Consider the following 19,004-nt stretch of genomic DNA (forward strand, 5'->3'; position numbering starts at 1 on the left):
CCCACTTGTGACTGATACAACTGCTTGCGCAACCATTTAAAAGTGTTATTATACTTGATTAGAATTCCTTTAAAAAATATTAATGAGAGACTGATTACTCTCCAATGTACTACAAAGGAAGTGTGCATGCAGACTTTTTTTTTTAAAAAAAAGTTGGCTCCAAGAGTCCCGAAGCTCCTCACCTCAGCAGCAGCACTCTTCCTTGAGCCCCCACTGCTACGTCTGGGAGTCCATCTCCAGTCAGATCTCTCCCGGCACCAATAGCCTGGCCAAAGTAATGGAGCCTATTGGGAAGCAGAGAGCCTTGGATGCGCTAGGAGCAGGAGAAAGAAGGAGAGGTTGGTGCCTGAGGTCTCCTTAGAGGAGACCCTCCAGCAGAACTTCATACTACCAGTGACCCAGAAGAGTCTTTGGATCTAGATGACCTTGTCCCAAGACTGGGGGTCACCCATCCCAGATGTTTGGGTTCCTGGCTGGCTCTTGGACTACCCTCACCACCTCAAATCTCCCCCAGGGACACAGGAGCAAAAGTGACAGTGAGCCAGGCAGGAACTTCAGGGCTGTTGTTGGAAGTGCCCAGTTAGCTGCACATGAGGTTACTCAGGAGGAGGGGAACATGCATGGAAGTACCTGCCTGGATCATTAGACAGGAAGGGATGGACCCTCAAGCTCCTATATAAACTTCCAGTCTGAGTTCCTTCATTGATAAACTGCTTCAAGTTTCAGCCTTCTTGGACCACCAAGCAGTGAAATGACAGCTGCCTGTGCTTCCTGCTACGGAGTGGAGGGGGTGGAGGGGCTGTGGGCTCACCTGGCTATATGCTGGGATGATGGATCTTCTGCTCCCATGGAATATGTACACAGCTCCTTGGTTCTCATCTTCCATTGGAGCCCCAATGGCCACATCTGTCCATCGGTCCCCAGTTATTTCGCCTATTTCTGCTATGCTGGCTCCAAAGCGGCCCAAGGGCTGTTTGGCTGCCCCCCGCAATTTCTGGCTGCAGAAAAACCCATCCTCCTGGCAAATGATGAAAGGGGACACTTGAGGGGTTGAAACCAAACCAGTTCTGATGAAGTTGTTCCTTCTATTTTCAATCTCCTGCACTGTTAGTTCCGTGGCGCCCCCATGCGCCAGAAGGGGGGAAGACTCAAAGGAATCAAACTAGTAAGACAGTGAATGCCCTATAATTTATAGAAGCAGTCCCTTCTGACTTTCATTCTGCACTTCCCGTTTTTCCATTTGGCAAGACACTTTGGAGCCCTTGATGAAAAAAAAGACCAGCTCACATTGGGCTCTGGCCGTCCCCATTGGCGGGCGCCAATTACTTTTCCCATCTCTTTATTTCTATAAGTAAAGCAGCTATCTATCTGGTTCATTGCTAGGTGTCCCAGTTCTCCTCTCCCCTGCTATCAGGGCTGAGAAAATCTATGAATGTCATTGAAAAACATGTCATTCAAACACCATCTCCCTGCTTCCTCCACCCTGCAAGTTGGAAGAGCTGCAACTTGTGTTGTGTGACATCACAACATTCCATGTGTCCTTCCTTGACCTCACTCTACATCATTAGCTGCCAGGAGTACAGAAATGCAGAACAATGTGATGCCCTATAAAAGGGTCTGTTCCGCTGTTTAATTAGCACTGCTCAGCCTTCCTTCAAACCTCTTGTGCTTTCGCAACAGAAACCAAAACGCAAAATGTGCTCTAGGAAAGGAAAATACTATTGATGTCCCACTGCTACAAAAAGAGCTGTGCTTTTCTGATGAAAAGAAAAATGGGAGAAGAAATTGTTGATGTTCATGTATTCATCCCATTTCTAGAATGGAAACAAATCTAGTGAATACAATCAGTATTCACTGTGGTTGTTGCTTTCAGTCCACAAATGACACGCCACTATTTTCGCTTCTCCCCCGCCCGCACCTTTGCATTGCATTTCTTTTGCAATGAAATGCATAGCCTGGAATAACTTCATGGTAATGTAACTTATGCTATTTATGTGTTTAATTATATACTGTATGTACACTATGAAAGTTGTGGAATTTTGCCACATTGGACAGTGAGACAAATAGCATTGTTTTGGGTGGGAGATAAACTGCAGTGGAACAGATCAGTGCTGCATTCGATAAATACAGGGTGGAGTGGGAAGGGATGCCTTCTTACATCCCTGCCCTCAAATAACTGCTCTTGTACAGAGCACAAGTACCAAGTACAAAGGGCAAGCCTGCATTCCCCTTCACCTACCTGCCTCTCGCAGATGTAGACCACTCCTCCTGCCATGCCGTCATAGTACATGGGAGCACCAATAAGAACCAGATCTGTGTTTTTGTCTCTATCAAGGTCCACGGAGCAAAGTGTAGCACCAAAGTATGAGCCAATCTGGGGGGACTAAAAATCACCATTGTTAAACTTTTTCCATTTATTGGTCTCCCTGACCCCAGACATTTACACATCCTTCTTTTCTTCTTTTCCCCATCCAATGGACTCTCCCATACATCCATTCATTGCCTGGGACTAAAAGAGAGGGAGATTTATACTGTAGGCAAACATGGGGCAGCAGCACATTTCAACCGTTTTGAGACATGTAGCTGTCATGGCTTCCCACAAAGGACACTGGAGACTAAAGTTTTATAATGATGCTAAGGGTTTCATATGCTAACAGTACCCAGAATTCCCTGGGTGAGAGTAATGATAGTTAAAATGGTTTGAAATGGCAACCAGTTCATTGTTTGCAACTACAACACTTCCAGGATTGAACACCTTGCCCAAGTCTCTAGATACTTCAAAAGTTACTTTTGTTGTTGTGGAACTTATAAATCAGGAACAGGGAACCTTCTTCAGCCTGAGGGCCACATTTCTTTCTGAGAAACTTTCTGGGGGCCACCTGCCAGTAATAGGTGGGACCAGAGGCAAAAGTGGGTGGAGAAATAAATGTGACTGCTACTTTTGTACAGTAGGCTAGTTTCTTCACACCCACACATTCCTCTCTAGCCTCCATCAAGGAAAGCAAGAAGCCTTATCATAGCTCAATGGCACATTCAAGTCAGGCAAAAATACTGTGGGTTTATGACTTCCCCTAAATTCATGGGGCCAGAGGGTGCTAGAATTTAATCTATGCTTGGGGTGTTAACCTGGATGCCAGACATGAGATTTAGCAAGAGTTAAAATATAAAACCAGTCAGCTTCCCAAGTGCAGGAAATTGTCTGGGAGAAGAGCCACTAAGAAGAACAAAAGGAAAGTGATGGGCCATTTAATAAATGTCAAGAAAAAGGGATTCTGTGCCAGACAGCTCTTGTGTTTGAATCCAAAGATGCAGCTATGGGAGAAGCAAGAACCTCATGGGGCTTTGATGCTGTGAGTCCCTTCATCATAGGCTCAGGTTGTATACAGTTATATACAGCAGGTTGCGGACGGGATCCATTCTGGAGCTCTGGTTGGATCCCAAGGTTTTCAAAACTGGAGGTGCTTGTTCTGTGCACGCGCGCGTGACGAAACCCAGAAAAATACTTCCAGGTTTGCTGTGTGCATATCCCGAAGGATACATAACCAGAGGTGCTCGTAAGTAGAGGTACCACTGTCTGTGTAAATAAACCTTATATCATAAAGACACCAAAGTCTCCACTGTGCCTCATTGCTGAAAGGAAATATGAACCCTGGGTAAGTGTGCGTGGAACTCCTTGGAATCTCACACCACTCAGAGATTGGGGATGGCATGCAACATTACTTAAGGAGGGGCCAAAGCAGATGAGGTGATGGGTGAGGCTAATGAGGGTGTATGGCCTGGGGAGAGTTGAGGGCCAGATAATGAGGTCTGGAGGTACACATGTGGATCCATGGGTGTACCTAGCGAGGGGCAGGGGGGTAGCTGCCCCCCCAGAAGCAAAAAAATAAATAAATGGTTATAAAGTGATGAAATGAAACAAAATTAGGTAGGGTGATGGCGAATAATCAGTTGTTTACCACACTGAAATGATGTAAAAACTGAGAAGTATCTAGAGCCACCTAGTGACTGGTAGAGGAATCTATGTCAGCGCTGGATAGGGAGTGAAAGAAGTGGGACGGAGTGAATGGTCGAGGCAGCGCGCTCCTTCCCTGCTGTGCGAGACGCCCGCTTCGCCTCTATCCGGAGGAGACAACGGTGTGAAGAGCCGCCACAGAGCAGATGCAGCCAACCACGTGAGCAGCGGGGCATCTGGACCATGGTGGGGGCATCCGGGCTGCTCTCCCTGCAATGGTGAGACCTCGCTCCTTCTGGGCTGCCCATGCGCGCACGCTGACTTGTACGCGTCCAATTCTCCCCAGTTGCTTTATTTCCGATTGCTGGTTTATTTTATCTCTGAACCTCTTTTCCAAAAAGGAAAGTAAGCCAGAGTTGCCTCTCCTATAATTATATATAATTTTCTTAAAATTTTGGTTTCATTTGCCTTTTTCGTGCTGAAATGCCACAACCTGAACGACCATACCTCCCCCCCCCCAGTTTTGATCCTGGGTATGCCCCTGTGTGGATCCCTGCCTGGGGTTCCATAAAATATAAAGACTGAGGCTCTGTTCTGTTATTCAAATGTACAGTGAGAATTAAAAACAGTTTGTCAGAATTAAGGGAAGCCATTTCAATGGGAGATCCTGCTTTGTGGGCTGCATGGTCAACTTTAATTGCCACAGGCAAAGGAAACACGCTCAGATATGCACTGACACAACCCACAGTTCATCCTGAAGCCTTCTTACCTCCTTTGGAGACAACTCTGATGTCTTCTGCCACTGCAAATTTTGTCGGCTGAATAAAAACACTTTGCCGGCATGTTGGTAGCGAGGGGCTCCTACCACAAAGCTGCTCTGGCCATTCACTTGAACCATCTGCATTGCATAACCTGGTAGGGACACAAAGGCAGTGAGACAGGTACAAGGAGAAAACATAGCTGCATCTGGCAATGACAGAATCTCCTCTTCCTTTGTTTATTTATTTAATTTCTATACTGCTTTATATTTTTAAGAAAAATCTCAAAGCGGTTTACAGCCCATTAAAACATCAATAAAACATGATTCGATTGTGGCAAAGGAAGGTGATCAGTGCACTTTACTTGACACCCCCCCTCGACATCGTTAATGGCCGCTGTTTCTCTTCCTCAGCTCTGCCAGGCAAGGATCTAAGTACCACAGACATATTTCCCCACTGATCAGGGACCGTTGCCCCAGCCATGGGCAAAGGCGACTCAAACAAGCTCCAGGGCAAGATGTCCTTGTACGCTTATTTCGTGCAAACATGCCACAAGAAGCATAAGAAGAAGCACCCGGACACTTCGGTCAACTTTTTTGACTTCTCCAAGAAATGCTGCGAGAGATGGCAGGCAATGTCAGCAAAAGATAAAGGCAAGTTTGAAGACATGGCAAAGGATGACAAACTTTGGTATGATAGGGAGATAAAAATTATATTCCTTCTAAAGGGGAGAAGAAGAAGAAAAAGGACACCAATGCCCCCCAAAGACCACCATCTGCTTTCTTCCTCTTTTGTTCTGAGCATCACCCAAAGATAAACAATGGCCATCCAGGTTTGTCTATTGGCAAAGAAACTAGGTGAAATGTGGTTTGAGCACTGCAAAAGACAAACAGCTCTTGGAGCAGAAGGCAGCAAAACAAAAGGAGAAGGATGAGAATGATATGCCAAGGGGAAGGGTGATGCAGGAAAGAAAAGTCCAGGTAGGCCAGCAGGCTTCAAGAAGGAAGTAGAACCTGAAGAGGAGGAGGAGGAGGAGGAGGAGGAGGAGGAGGAGGAGGAAGATGAAGAGTGAAGTTATAAAGCTGCTGTAAAGATTTTGTGCTCAAAAAGTCAATGATTTTGCTAAGAATATGAAGTCGAATGCAGCTCATTGTTAGCTTCAGTATAAAAACTGAAATACTCCCCAAGACATTAACTGACCATAGTCCAGTAACACTTGGTCTAGAGGACACAGAACAAGAAAGGAACAGGAGGTGGAGGATGAATATCTTCCTATTAAATGATGAAAAGATTGTACAGGGAGCGCGCGAGCTAGTGAAAGAATATTTCGAACTCAATTGGAACGGGGAGGTAAATTTGAAAACAATATGGGATGCAGGAAAAGCGGTGGTGAGGGGCTATTTCATCCAGCAAAATAAAATTGATAGGAAATTAAAGGAAAACAAGAAAATAGAATTAATGGAAAAGATAAGAAAGAAGGAGAAATTATTATATAAAGCAAAAAACAAAGAAATTGAACAAGAAATTAAAATTTTAAGATTAGAGTATGAAAACCTAATAGAGCAAGAAATGGAAAAACAAATGCAATTCTGGAAGTACAAGTATTTCAAGTGGGCCAACAAACCAGGCAAGTTGCTCGCGTGGCAATTAAAAAAAAGGAAAAGTGAGAAGATAATTAATAGACTGAAAATAAGGGGGAAGATGATAGAAAAACCCAAGGAAATAAGGAAAGTATTTGAGGATTTTTACACAGAATTGTATCAAAAAGGAAATTAAAATGAAAGGGAAATAGAAGAATATATAAGTAATGCAAAATTAACAAAAATTATGAAAGAGAAAATGGAAAAAATGAATGAAAGCATAAGTGAATTGGAAATTAGAGAAGTAATACAAAAAATGAAAATCGGGAAATCTCCAGGGCCTGATGGCCTACCAATAGAGTATTATAAAAAATTAGAGGATATATTAATAGCACCGTTGAAAAAATTAATTAATGAGATTTTAGAGGAAGGTAAGACACCAGACACCTGGAGAGATGCAATTATTACCTTATTACCCAAGCAGAATAGTGATTTGGAATCCCCAGCAAATTACAGGCCCATATCACTTTTAAATAATGATTATAAAATTTATGCGGGAGTCTTAGCTAATAGATTAAATTTAATATTAAAAGAAATTATACACGAAAATCAGGCCGGATTTATCAAAAGCAGACAGATCAAACATAACATAAGAAACATTGTTAATATCATTGAACACCTGGAGAGTAATAGAGGAAAACAAGCGGCAATATTAACAATAGATGCCGAGAAAGCCTTCGACAAAGTGTCGTGGGTATTTCTCAAGAAAGTATTAGAGGAGCAGGGATTTGGAGAAAGGTTGAGAAGAGCAATAGGGGCAATATATGAAGACCAAAGAGCTAGAATTGTGATAAATGGGGTAATTTCTGAAGAGATTAGAATTTATAAAGGCACGAGACAAGGGTGCCCATTGTCCCCCCTGCTATTTATCATAGTGCTGGAAATCGTGATGAAAAAGATTAGAGAAGAAAAGGAAATAGAAGGAATCAAGCTAGGACTGAAAAGATATAAAATTAGAGCGTATGCGGATGACATAATCGTCACCACCGAAAACCCCCTACAAAGCATCCCCAAAACTTTGGAAAAGATTAATGAATTTGGGAAACTAGCCGGATTTAAAATAAATTATAATAAGAGTGGTATCTTAACAAAAAATATGGAAGAAGCAGAAAAGAAAGAATTACAAGAGGTAACTGGCATTGAAATTAAGAAAAAAATAAAATATTTAGGAATCTACATGACAGCAAACAACATAAATTTAATTCAAGATAATTATGAAAAAACCTGGAAAGAGATTAAAAGAAAAATGGAAACGTGGACAAAGTTAAAAATCTCACTGTTAGGTAGAATTTCGGTTATAAAAATGAGTGTGCTACCAACGATGATGTTTTTATTTCAAAACCTACCAATTTTGGGAGGGTCCAAATGCTTCGATAATTGGAAAAAAGATATCAGCAAATTTATCTGGGATGGGAAAAAGCCGAGGATCAGATATAAAGTATTAATTGACAAAAAGGAAAGAGATGGATTAAATTTACCGGATCTCAAATTGTACCATGATGCGGCTGCCCTATTTTGGCTAAAAGAATGGATTGAGTTAAAAGATAGTGAAGTTCTGGACCTTGAAGGTGCTGGGTTGGGGTTTGGCTGGCACTGGCATTTGTCAAGAGAAAAATTAAATGTCCATAATGCCTTGTGGAACAACATCATTAGGAAATCAATCTACAGAACATGGATAAAATACAGGGGGATATTGGAGCCGAAGACACCGTGGTGGATATCACCTAAAGAAATAATATCAGTTAAAAAAATAAATATGGAAAACAATTGGCCAACATATAATGAATTATTAGAAAAGGTAGATGGAAATTTAAAACTAAAAGATTATAATGAAATTAGAAGATATTGCAATGTGTGGTTACAATATTTTGAAATTAATGAAAGATTTAAAAAAGATAAGATAATTGGCTTCGAAAAAGAAATGTCTAAATTTGGTAAAATAATATTGGAAGGGGGAAATAAATTTATAAAAAAATTGTATGAATTGATTCTGGAATGGGAAACCAAGGATGAATTAACAAAAGATGTAATGGTCAAATGGGCACAAGATGTGAGTAAACCAATAATGTATGAAAATTGGGAAAAATTATGGATAAGGGACATCAAAATGATAACTAGTTATGATTTAAAGGAAAATATCTATAAAATGCAATTTAGGTGGTATCTAACCCCGGTGCGTCTGGCAAAGATGTACAAGGGAAATGATAAGTCCTGCTGGAGGTGCAAGGAAGAAATTGGAACATTTATACATGTCTGATGGTGGTGTAAAAAAATAAGAAATTTTTGGGATGAGGTATACAATGAGTTAAAAAAGATAACCAAAACATCATTCAAGAAAGATCCGGAAATATTTCTTTTGAGTATGCTAAGTGATGAAATCAAGGCTGAAAATAGATGTGTGGTAATGTATAGTACCATAGCCGCCAGAGTCCTAATCGCACAAAATTGGAAAAGTGATAAAATTCCAAATATAAAAGATTGGCTATTGAAAGTAGTGGGATATAAAAATCTGGCTATTGAAAATGGGATTTCAAAAGGATTGGGCAGGGAAAAAGCGGGCAAAAATTGGGAATCCTTCGAATCTTATATGAAAAATAAGGTTGGATAAGCGAATCTTGTGGCAGAGGTAGGAAGGGCAAGGAAATTAGAGAGAAGGGAAAAAAAAAAACCAAATCGAGTATGCATCAGAAGAAAGAAAGATAATCAACATATAGGAATGACTGGAAGTCATCAGGGGGAGAGGGCAGGGGGAGGGCAGTTAGCAGTTAGCTTTTTAACACTAATTGTCAAAATGATTTAGATTAGAATTTGGGAAAATAAGGGGCCAAGAATGGATGACCTCCGGAAAGAACTGTATGATTTGTCTATTCTTATCTGGCCCTATCATAAGTTTTTATGTTCTGTTTGACGATTAAGGTTTTTTATGTCAGTCAGTTTTTCTATTTTTGTTACGTTATAATTATGATTTAGATATATTATAATATCATTACATATTATAATATTATTCTGTTTAAGTTATTGTTTCTGTTAGTTTTTTCTTTTTCTTATTTCTTAACTTCTTTTTCTTTATGTTAATGTTATATGTGTAAGTGTATGTTTGTAAGTGTATTGCTTAAATAATCATTAATAAAGTGTATTTTTAATATTAAAAAAAACAGTATAAAAACTGTACAGAATTGTGTATAGGGAATGTGATTGTAGGGAGACCTGTATTCTAATGTAAGTAGTAACTAAATGCCACTACTGTTAGATTTTTTTAAAAGCTGATATTGTCAAAAGTTCAGGCATATTTAATGACCCTTTGGAATCAGTGACAACTTGATTTTGAGCAGGTTTTTTTTATAAAAAAAATCATAGTAAAATTGGTAGTCAACCTTGTCTTGCATTGTATTACTTTTATAAACAATTTTGTAATAAAGTGATGTACATTATTCTTGTTACTATACTGTAGTGTTAATTTGCTTAAACAGCTGGAGACTAGTATACGCCTCTGGTAATGTCCTGAAGGGTAAAATAATAATCTTATAGCAGCTTTCTCCAAATTGGTATGCTCAAAACATTTTGAGCTGCATCTCATTTTCCTTGACAGCTTACTGGATTTAATGACATTTGTCTAGAACATTAATAAGGCATGAGGTTGGAGAAGGCTGACTTAAAGGAGAAGCTATATTGGACTGAATTCATGTTGCAACTTTTGAGACTGGAATAATTACACGCAACTTTCTCCTAATTTTCATATAAAGCAGAAGTGGGCAACCTGTGGCCCTTCAGATGTTGGACAACAATTCCCTTCCCTGACTATGCTGATGGTAGTTATTCAGGAACAAGTGGAGGGCCAGAGGTTCCCCACTCCCAGCTGCACAGCATTGCAAATGTTCCTCTTTATAACTAGAACTGTGTATCACATGCCTCTTAAAGTGGTACTCTAAAGTAGGGCTTGAAGTATGAAAAATCTTGTGTAAGTTCAGACCTAAAAAGTATGTAGGAGAAAATTAAAATGTCAAAGGAGTCTAATTCTATAAACAGGGATAGCTAACCTGTGGCCCTCCAGATGATGTTGGATTCCGACCCCTATCAGCTCCAGCCAGCATTGCCAATGGTCAGGGATGATTGCCAGCATTGCCAATGGTCAGCAATATCTGTAGGGTCACAGATTAGTCACCTCTACTATAAAGGGGTGACGTCTCTGAACTTCCTACTGAATACTAGACAAACACCTCCAACACTTCATGCAGAGCCTTAGAGCACAAAAAAAGAATTAATATTTGTTTTTCACACTTACCAAGATAAGCTCCGTTCATATCCTTAGTGGAGCTGGGCACATCAATAAAGGCTGGTTTATCAGGGTCCCCATATAAGAAAAGTCCTCCAGACCAGTCATTAGCTCCTACTGCTCCCAAAATGGGTCCAACCTAATTCATCACAAGGAGTGGAAGAGATGATAATACCAAATCAGCAAAGAAGAGGTGGTGTTAACCAGCATGAGGGGATAATCCTAAAATGTAGACTACACAAGCACTCTCATTATTACACTCGAGTATTATTATTTTTTTAAAAAATGTTTACTTTTGACCTTGCTTGGTCAAATCAGGTCTCCATGCGTCATCCCAACACTGGATTGGCCAGACCAATTCATGTCCCAATCGGTCCTCAGGTCAGGCTTCCAGGAGGACTTAACTCCACAAACTTCCATTTTACCTAGCTCCTCAAAAGTTGGAACCATATATATTCCATTTTGTGTTAGCAGGAGTTCATTTTGTCAGTGATTTCCATATCTTCATAACCAAGTGGGCATTTGAATCTGGAGTCCTGTACCACCTAAATCTAAATTTCAGTGTATCAGACTGGCCCTCTATGTGCCCAAATTTAGCTTGTTTTGGAGAAAAAGGAAGAATAGGTAGGGGATTGAAGTGACTCACCGGGGTTAGCAAGGCACTGAATCCCTCCTGGGACATCTCATACTGGAAGGAGCTTTGGGATGTACCACCTTGGGAATGTGTACCTGTAGATGAAAGAAGGGAAGAAAGAGGTGTAGGGTGGTAGAACTTGAGAGCTAAGAGGTAATATCTAGCTAACTGAGGATGGAGTCTTGTAGATAGAGATGAAACCTCATCCTATTGGTGTGGCAGAACAAGACCCTAAATGGGGAGGGGAGGTGCAGAGAGAATGTCAAACCCTCTCAAACCAAGCAGGAAAATGTCTGTCCCCTCACATAGATATTCTACTACACAGGTGAGAAACTAACCAGTAGGCCAAATCCTAATCCTCTCGTAGACCTGCAAGCCTAGTTTGCACATACCAGTCACTTTATGTGGGGTGACAACATCACCTGCAAAGTCCATTTGCTTTGATACAAACTGCTTGGCAATTGACTTAAAAGTGAAAGCAGTCATACTTTTTCCTGCCTCCCACCTGACATCAGGGATTGAGGTAGATGGGTGTGGTTTGTGGGAAAACAGCATTGTTTTGGGTCAAGTTAGGACCCTGCTGGGCCTAATTTTCTCCTAATGTTATCCTTTACAGCAGGCATCCCCAAACTTCGGCCCTCCAGATGTTTTGGACTACAATTCCCATCATCCCTAACCACCGGTCCTGTTAGCTAGGGATCATGGGGGTTGTAGGCCAAAACATCTGGAGGGCCACAGTTTGGGGATGCCTGCTTTAGAGTTTCCTAATAGACAATTATCAAAAGTTGGCTGGGTAAGAAGATCTGGATTTTTCAATATCAATATAATTATATATTACTCCAGATTATGGCAATGGCAGGACATGTAAATCAATAGATAGGTACTGCATAAATAAGATCGGATTAGATTCAAGCAGAAAGATTTATGTCTCCTCTTCTCCTCATACACCTTGATCACTGATTGCCAGCCTGGTGTCTTTCAAACGTTTTGGTCTACAATTCCCACCAGTTGCACCAAAACATCTGAAAGGCACCATGTTGGTGAAGGCTGGAGTAGACAATGCAATGATACTATGTGAAATGGTATTCAAAGAGTGGTCCCTAGATAGCCAGCTTTATGTAATGGTTAGTGTCAGACTAGGACCTAAAGACCAAGGTTCCAATCTCCTCTCAGCCATGAAGCTCACTGGATGACCTTGGGTTAGTCACAGCCTTTTGCTACCTCACAGGGTTCATGTGAGGGTTAATTGAGGAGGAACTTTGAGCCCTTTGGAGAAAAAGGTGGGATATAAAAGGTAGTTGAAGTGCTGGGATCCAGAGCCTGTAACAGTGTATGCTAATCTGAACTGTTATCATGCTTTATTCCTGCAGATCATGGCATCAGTGAGTTGGCATAGCTTAATGTAAAAAGAAAACCCCATTGGAACCTACCGTGTTTCTCATATTTTAAGACGTCCCTATAAAATAAGCCATGGCACGATTTTCAGAAGGCAAAAAAATATAAGGCATCCCCCAAAAATAAGACATGCTGGTATGGCAGGGCACTCCGCGCCAAGTCCCGACCCAGCGGGACCCGGCAAGGGCAGCAGCGTGCGCTTTGCCGAGCCCCGACTGAGCGGGAACCAGCAAAGCCGTTTGCTCTCCATGCACTGAGGAGTGGCCCTCTCCCTATCTTCCTTCCACCTCAGTCTCTTTAACTTCTCTTTGTTTCCTTCTCGATTTTCCCCCTCTTCCCGCTCCCGTCCTTCCCTCCCGGCAGCGCCCGGGCTTCCCTCTTCCTGAGTGTCAGTTTCACGCTGCAGGCAGGGAATTTAAAACAAAAGAGACTTCTCTCGCTCTTCCTCCGCCCCTCTCCTGCTGTTGCCGCGATCGACTCGTCCTGCTCCTTGCCGGGACTCAGGCGCTCCCTTCACTGTGCTTTTTGCTGGCTTCTTCGCGCGCGCGGGGCGGGCTGCTGCCTTTGCTGGTTCCCGCTCCGTTGGAGCTCGGCAAAGCGCGCGGGAGCCGGCAAAGGTTCCTTGGCTCTGTTCCTTGGCTGTAACCTGATCCCTTCTGCCCAGTGTGTCTCTTGGGCACACAAAGATCCCCTTCTCTTTCCCCTTTTTCTTTTTAAAATGCTCTTGCTGTGCTGTCGCGCAGACCCCGCCTGGCCGCCGAAGTGGGTGTGGAGATGGAGAGAAAGAGAGAGCTAGTTGGGGGGGGGGAGCCGACAGCAAAAAAAAAAAAAGCAGGAGCGGGGGAAATCCGGCGGGATGGAAAAGCCCCCAAGTCACACACCCCCGCGCGCGCGAAGAAGCCAGCAAAAAGCACAGTGCAGGGAGCGCCTGAGTCCCGGCAAGGAGCAGGACGAGTCGATCGCGGCAACAGCAGGAGAGGGGCGGAGGAAGAGCGAGAGAAGTCTCTTTTGTTTTAAATTCCCTGCCTGCAGCGTGAAACTGACACTCAGGAAGAGGGAAGCCCGGGGGCTGATGGGGATGTAGTTCCGCGCGGCGGGGAAGGCGCACACACCCCCTTTTCTAGCTCTGGCGGCGGCCTGAGTTCGCTGCCGGGAGGGAAGGACGGGAGCGGGAAGAGGGGGAAAAATCGAGAAGGAAACAAAGAGAAGTTAAAGAGACTGAGGTGGAAGGAAGATAGGGAGAGGGCCACTGCTCAGTGCATGGAGAGCAAACGGCTTTGCATCGAGCTCCAAGTTGGCGGCAGGCTGCTGCCTTTGCTGGTTCCCGCTCCGTTGGAACTCGGCAAAGCACGCACTGCTGCCTTTGCCGGCTCGAGCTCCAAGTCGGCGGCGGGCTGCTGTCTTTGCTGGTTCCCGCTCAGTTGGGGCTCGGCAAAAAATAAGACACCCCCGAAAATAAGCCATAGGCTTATTTTCTTGAGTAAAAAAGAATATAAGACATGTCTTAAAATATGAGAAACACGGTATTTTAACCCTGTTACTAGTTCTTATCTTGAACATGATCTGGAAGCTACAAGTAAATATCCTCACCTCCTAATATTTAATATAAAGATCAGCACACTAATCTTGTGTTACCAACCAAGTTTAATTATCACCTCTTGTAAGAAAGAACTAGACATATACCTCATAACAAGCCTATTTGTCTTCACGTGAATGTGAGCTGTCTCCATTTCATTTAGGCAGGGCAATGGTCAATAAAATATGGACTAGATTCATGTCCAGATTTGGACTGAGTTAGAGTCTCCCAACCACAAGTTAAAAGCCACAGATCTTAGCATTATCTCTAGATCCCTAGAACCATCTGCTGCATTTGGTACCTTCAATGGCAAAAATTTTATCCTTAAGCTTGTTCTGGATGTCCTTGAGAGCATCAAAGTTGTTCACAGAGAAAACATGGTCCGAGGGCGGGTAAGAGGCAATAGTGTTGAGCTCTTGCCTTGGTGTGCCTCGAGAAAAAGCTGCTCCAACCTTTAACAGCATGCCAGGGAGGAGGGTGAGGGGGCAAAGTAGAGAATGAAATGAACTGAATGTAGTGATGCCACCAAACTTTGTAACTGCCTTGCTTAGAATACAAATCTGGCATATAGCAATACATAACTCAACTTTGAACTGTGTCTGTTTCTTCCATGGTTCTTCTCTACAGTCAATTGCAATCCGAGCTAAGAAGAACTCTCAGCTTCTACTCTCAAATATATGGCTGGCCCCTATGGAGAGGGAGGTCTCTCTCTTGCCTTTATCCTTCTGCAACTCCCTCCTCCACCTCTGTTTTCCTTGAGCCTCTTGTTGATGGCTGGGAGAAACCCATTTATTTATTTATTTTCTATACTGCTTTTTATTTTCATTATGGTGGCATCACAGCCAGGGATGGCCCATCCCATTTCACCATCTGGGACAAAACAGGAATCCATAGAAATGTAGAGTTGAAAGGGACCACAAGGATCATCTAGTCCAAACCCTGCAATGCAGGGATCTCTTGCCCAATATGGGGCTTGAACCCATGAGATTAAGTGTCTCATGCTCTACCAACTGAGCCTGCTTTTAACAGCAGCTTGATTTGCCAAAATGAAGAGGTGAAGCTTTTTTCGGAATTTAAATAGTCCATCTTGCTAATAACTGTACACCATGCTGGCATAACAGGTACAGGAGGCAAGGAGAGGGAGTTGGTTTTACTTATTCCAATCTTCTAACCTGACTTCCTTGTAATGTCTTGTGGATTTGCTTCTTAGTATTCTTACCCCAATGGCAAAACGGATGATGCCGGCATGGTTAGCCTCTGGTATCACGTCACTATACTCCAGGTTGTCTCCGCTTTTCTCTCCATCTGTTATCACAATGAGAATCTTAGAGGCACCATTGCGGGATCCTTTTGCTGGGACAAAGAGCTCACGCCTGGTGGTGGGGAAGGAGTATGAAGGTGAAACAATAAACAAAACTCTTTCTCAAATACTACATTGAGTTCTAAAAACATGACATACAAATCAAAGCTGGGTAAGAAAAAGGTGAAATGTTATAAATAAGTAGCAAATCAAATAAATACAAATAAGTAGCAAACAAAATAAGTGCTTAAAACTTAAAGATTTTAAAAGTGTGTGTGTGTGTGTGTGTGTGTGTGTGAATCATAGAATAGAATCATAGAATCATAGAGTTGGCAGAGACCACAAGGGCCATCCAGTCCAACTCCCTGGCAAGCAGGAAACACCATCAAAGCATTCCTGACATATGGCCATCAAGCCTCCGCTTAAAGACCTCCAAAGAAGGAGACTTCACCACACTCCTTGGCAGCAAATTCCACTGCCGAACAGCTCTTACTGTCTCTTACTGTCAGGAAGTTCATCCTAATGCTTAGGTGGAATCTTCTTTCTTGTAGTTTGAATCCATTGTTCCGTGTCCGCTTCTCTGGAGCAGCAGAAAACAACCTTTCTCCCTCCTCTATATGACATCCTTTTATATACAGTATTTGAACATGGCTATCATATCACCCCTTAACCTTCTCTTCTCCAGGCTAAACATACCCAGCTCCCTAAGCTGTTCCTCATAAGGCATTGTTTCCAGGTCTTTGACCATTTTGGTTGCCCTCCTCTGGACACGTTCCAGCTTTTCAATATCCCTTTTGAACTGTGGTGCCCAGAACTGGACACAGTACTCCAGGTGAGGTCTGACCAGAGCAGAATACAGTGGTACTATTACTTCCCTTGATCTAGATGCTATACTCCTATTGATGCAGCCCAGAATGAACACCAATCAGGTCTTAAAAAAAGATTGGAGAATTACACAGGACAAAACCCTGGAATACAGTGTTTCAGAAATTACATGATGCGGATTCTTCTTAAAAAGTGACTGAATGGAAGATGATGTAAGGGACTGGACTGAAGAGGAATGGTGAAGCCCCCCCCCCAACCTTCCCAAGAAGAGGAGGACATATAGATTTACAACTGTGGTTTGCAGAAAGTCATGACTCTGAGACAGGATAGAGCTGGGAAATAATGGAAGGGGAGGAGGGGAAGCAGCAGATCCAGAATAGCTGGCTGACACGTTATTATTAGAAAGCATTTCCAACCCCACTTCTCCTAGAACCAGGAGGGCTGTGTAAGTAGAGGAGCAGAAAGCAAACAGACAAAGGGCCTCACACAGCCACCATAGAAGGGGTGACGCTGCCGATGGCGTAGAGTAAAAGGGGGGAGGAGATAACTCAGAGCTACGCTATTTATTAATTAGGGAGTACATTCCTTTCTCTCTCTCTGTAAATCCTGAATAAATTACGTGGTAAGCTCTCTTCTTGCTACCTTTTTTATTTATTTTTGCCACCACCGGGGGAGGGAATGGATTCCCTGAACCTTGACAGATGATAATTCCAGACTGAATGGAAGCCCACAGTATCTCATGCAGAAACAGATGAACATAAAGGAGATACTTACACCACTTTCTGTATAAATGTAGCTGTGTGAGTAGCCCCGTGCAGCTGTCTAACTGGTCTAAGAAGTGTATTGGGATCTTGAGTGTTCTTGAACTGAAGAAAGTTGAAGTGTTCTTGATATTTGTCTGAATACTGGGCCAAGGCAAACTAAAATGGGAGTGAAAGATGTTAGATACAGCAGCTGGGTGGAAACTGAGGAAAGGATTTGGATACATGGTTGAGGGAAATCATGTACATGAACTGTATCTACTTGGCTCTGCTTTGAGGAATGATCAGAGAGCTACAACCAAACTCTCATCTGACACAGTATCCAATTTGAAGCGGAATACAAATTGTTGTGGGAAGAAAATCTGAAGCCTGCAACTCCTGTATAAGTTCTGTACATTAAGCAAAGTTGCATCCATTTGCAATATTAAACTGAGTTTCTAGTAAACCTGGGAAGGGTTTAAAAAGTTGTTCAAGTCACAAAAAATCTGCTCAGTCAGTGGGCCACTAGAAACCCTAACAAGAATATGGCCCTGTTACTGCTTACACTGTATCCAGTGCACTCACACTGCAAGTTTTCTAAGCCACATTCACAATATATTAGCCACAATCCATGGTGATCCTGTAGTTTCCTGTCAAATACAGCAGTTTGATGCATGTCTTCCCTCAAACCAGCTTCAATTTGACTAGAAAATGGGGTGCGGAGTAAGCAGTAGTGTGAATATTTGGGACACCTTTCACGGATGCGCAGAGGAGCGCATACGCACAGATGAAAGATTTGTGAATATGAGGTGGGGGGGAAGGGTGGAGAAATTAGAAAGGCCATGTGTGTTGGGTTAAGACATACTTGCCCCCTTCTCTGATATGAGCAAAACTGTGGTTTGAAATGCAGTTGGGGAAAATGACTTTGCTACATTTTCAGCCACAGGTGGCACTGTGGGTTAAACCACAGAGCCTAGGGCTTGCCGATCAGAAGGTTGGCGGTTCGAATCCCTGCGACGGGGTGTGCTCCCATTGCTCGGTCCCAGCTCCTGCCAACCTAGCAGTTCGAAAGCACGTCAAAGTGCAAGTAGATAAATAGGTACCGCTACAGCGGGAAGGTAAACGGTGTTTCCGTGTGCTGCTCTGGTTCGCCAGAAGCAGCTTTGTCATGCTGTACGCCAGCTCCCTCTTCCAATAACGCAAGATGAGCACCGCAACCACAGTCGGTCACGACTGGACCTAATGGTCAGGGGTCCCTTTACCTTTACCTTTTCAGCCACTTATGTGAACATTGCCTAAGACTCTGTTTGACTTCTCAGATTTCAACATGACTTTCCCACCTATTTTTAAGTGCAGTCATAATGGATAGAAACCAGCTTTAAATAAATAGAAGAGAGAAAGGAAAACAGAACTCTGAAATTCCCAGGATATGTATACTATGTATGTGCTTCTTTGGCAGAATTGCTGAATCATGGAATACACCCTGGTAATGGATCTCTGGATATGATAATTTGCCCAACTCACAGTGGACCTTTGAACTGACATACACTGATATGGCATGATTTTCTGTGTTAATGATATGCATTCAAGTGATGGGCAGAGCTAGATTAAACCTTATCCAATAATAACCAGTTGTTGTTGTTTAGTCGTTTAGTCGTGTCCGACTCTTCGTGACCCCATGGACCATAGCACGCCAGGCACTCCTGTCTTCCACTGCCTCCCGCAGTTTGGTCAAACTTATGTTCGTAGCTTCGAGAACACTGTCCAACCATCTTGTCCTCTGTCGTCCCCTTCTCCTAGTGCCCTCAATCTTTCCCAACATCAGGGTCTTTTCCAAGGATTCTTCTCTTCTCATGAGGTGGCCAAAGTATTGGAGCCTCAGCTTCACGATCTGACCTTCCAGGGAGCACT

The 19,004-nt window shown here is 42.8% G+C and overlaps 1 protein-coding gene and 1 pseudogene across 1 annotated transcript in view; one reads left to right on the forward strand and one right to left on the reverse strand.

Annotated features, from left to right (window-relative positions):
- LOC118094366 (integrin alpha-X-like) overlaps positions 1-19,004 on the reverse strand; it is a 52,815-nt gene that overhangs the window by 16,065 nt on the left and 17,746 nt on the right. The window contains exons 8-16 of the mRNA XM_035134686.2: positions 17,128-17,273; positions 15,448-15,601; positions 14,530-14,680; positions 11,270-11,352; positions 10,633-10,762; positions 4,722-4,864; positions 2,240-2,383; positions 812-1,018; positions 183-313 (exon numbers count right to left, since the gene is read on the reverse strand). Coding sequence (XP_034990577.2) covers positions 183-313; positions 812-1,018; positions 2,240-2,383; positions 4,722-4,864; positions 10,633-10,762; positions 11,270-11,352; positions 14,530-14,680; positions 15,448-15,601; positions 17,128-17,273 — 1,289 coding nt within the window. The remainder of the gene's footprint in view (positions 1-182; positions 314-811; positions 1,019-2,239; positions 2,384-4,721; positions 4,865-10,632; positions 10,763-11,269; positions 11,353-14,529; positions 14,681-15,447; positions 15,602-17,127; positions 17,274-19,004) is intronic.
- On the forward strand, positions 5,192-5,834 carry LOC118094372 (high mobility group protein B2-like; annotated as a pseudogene).

This window comes from Zootoca vivipara, chromosome 13, assembly GCF_963506605.1.
Source record: "Zootoca vivipara chromosome 13, rZooViv1.1, whole genome shotgun sequence".
In the NCBI taxonomy this organism is placed as follows: Eukaryota; Metazoa; Chordata; class Lepidosauria; order Squamata; family Lacertidae; genus Zootoca; species Zootoca vivipara.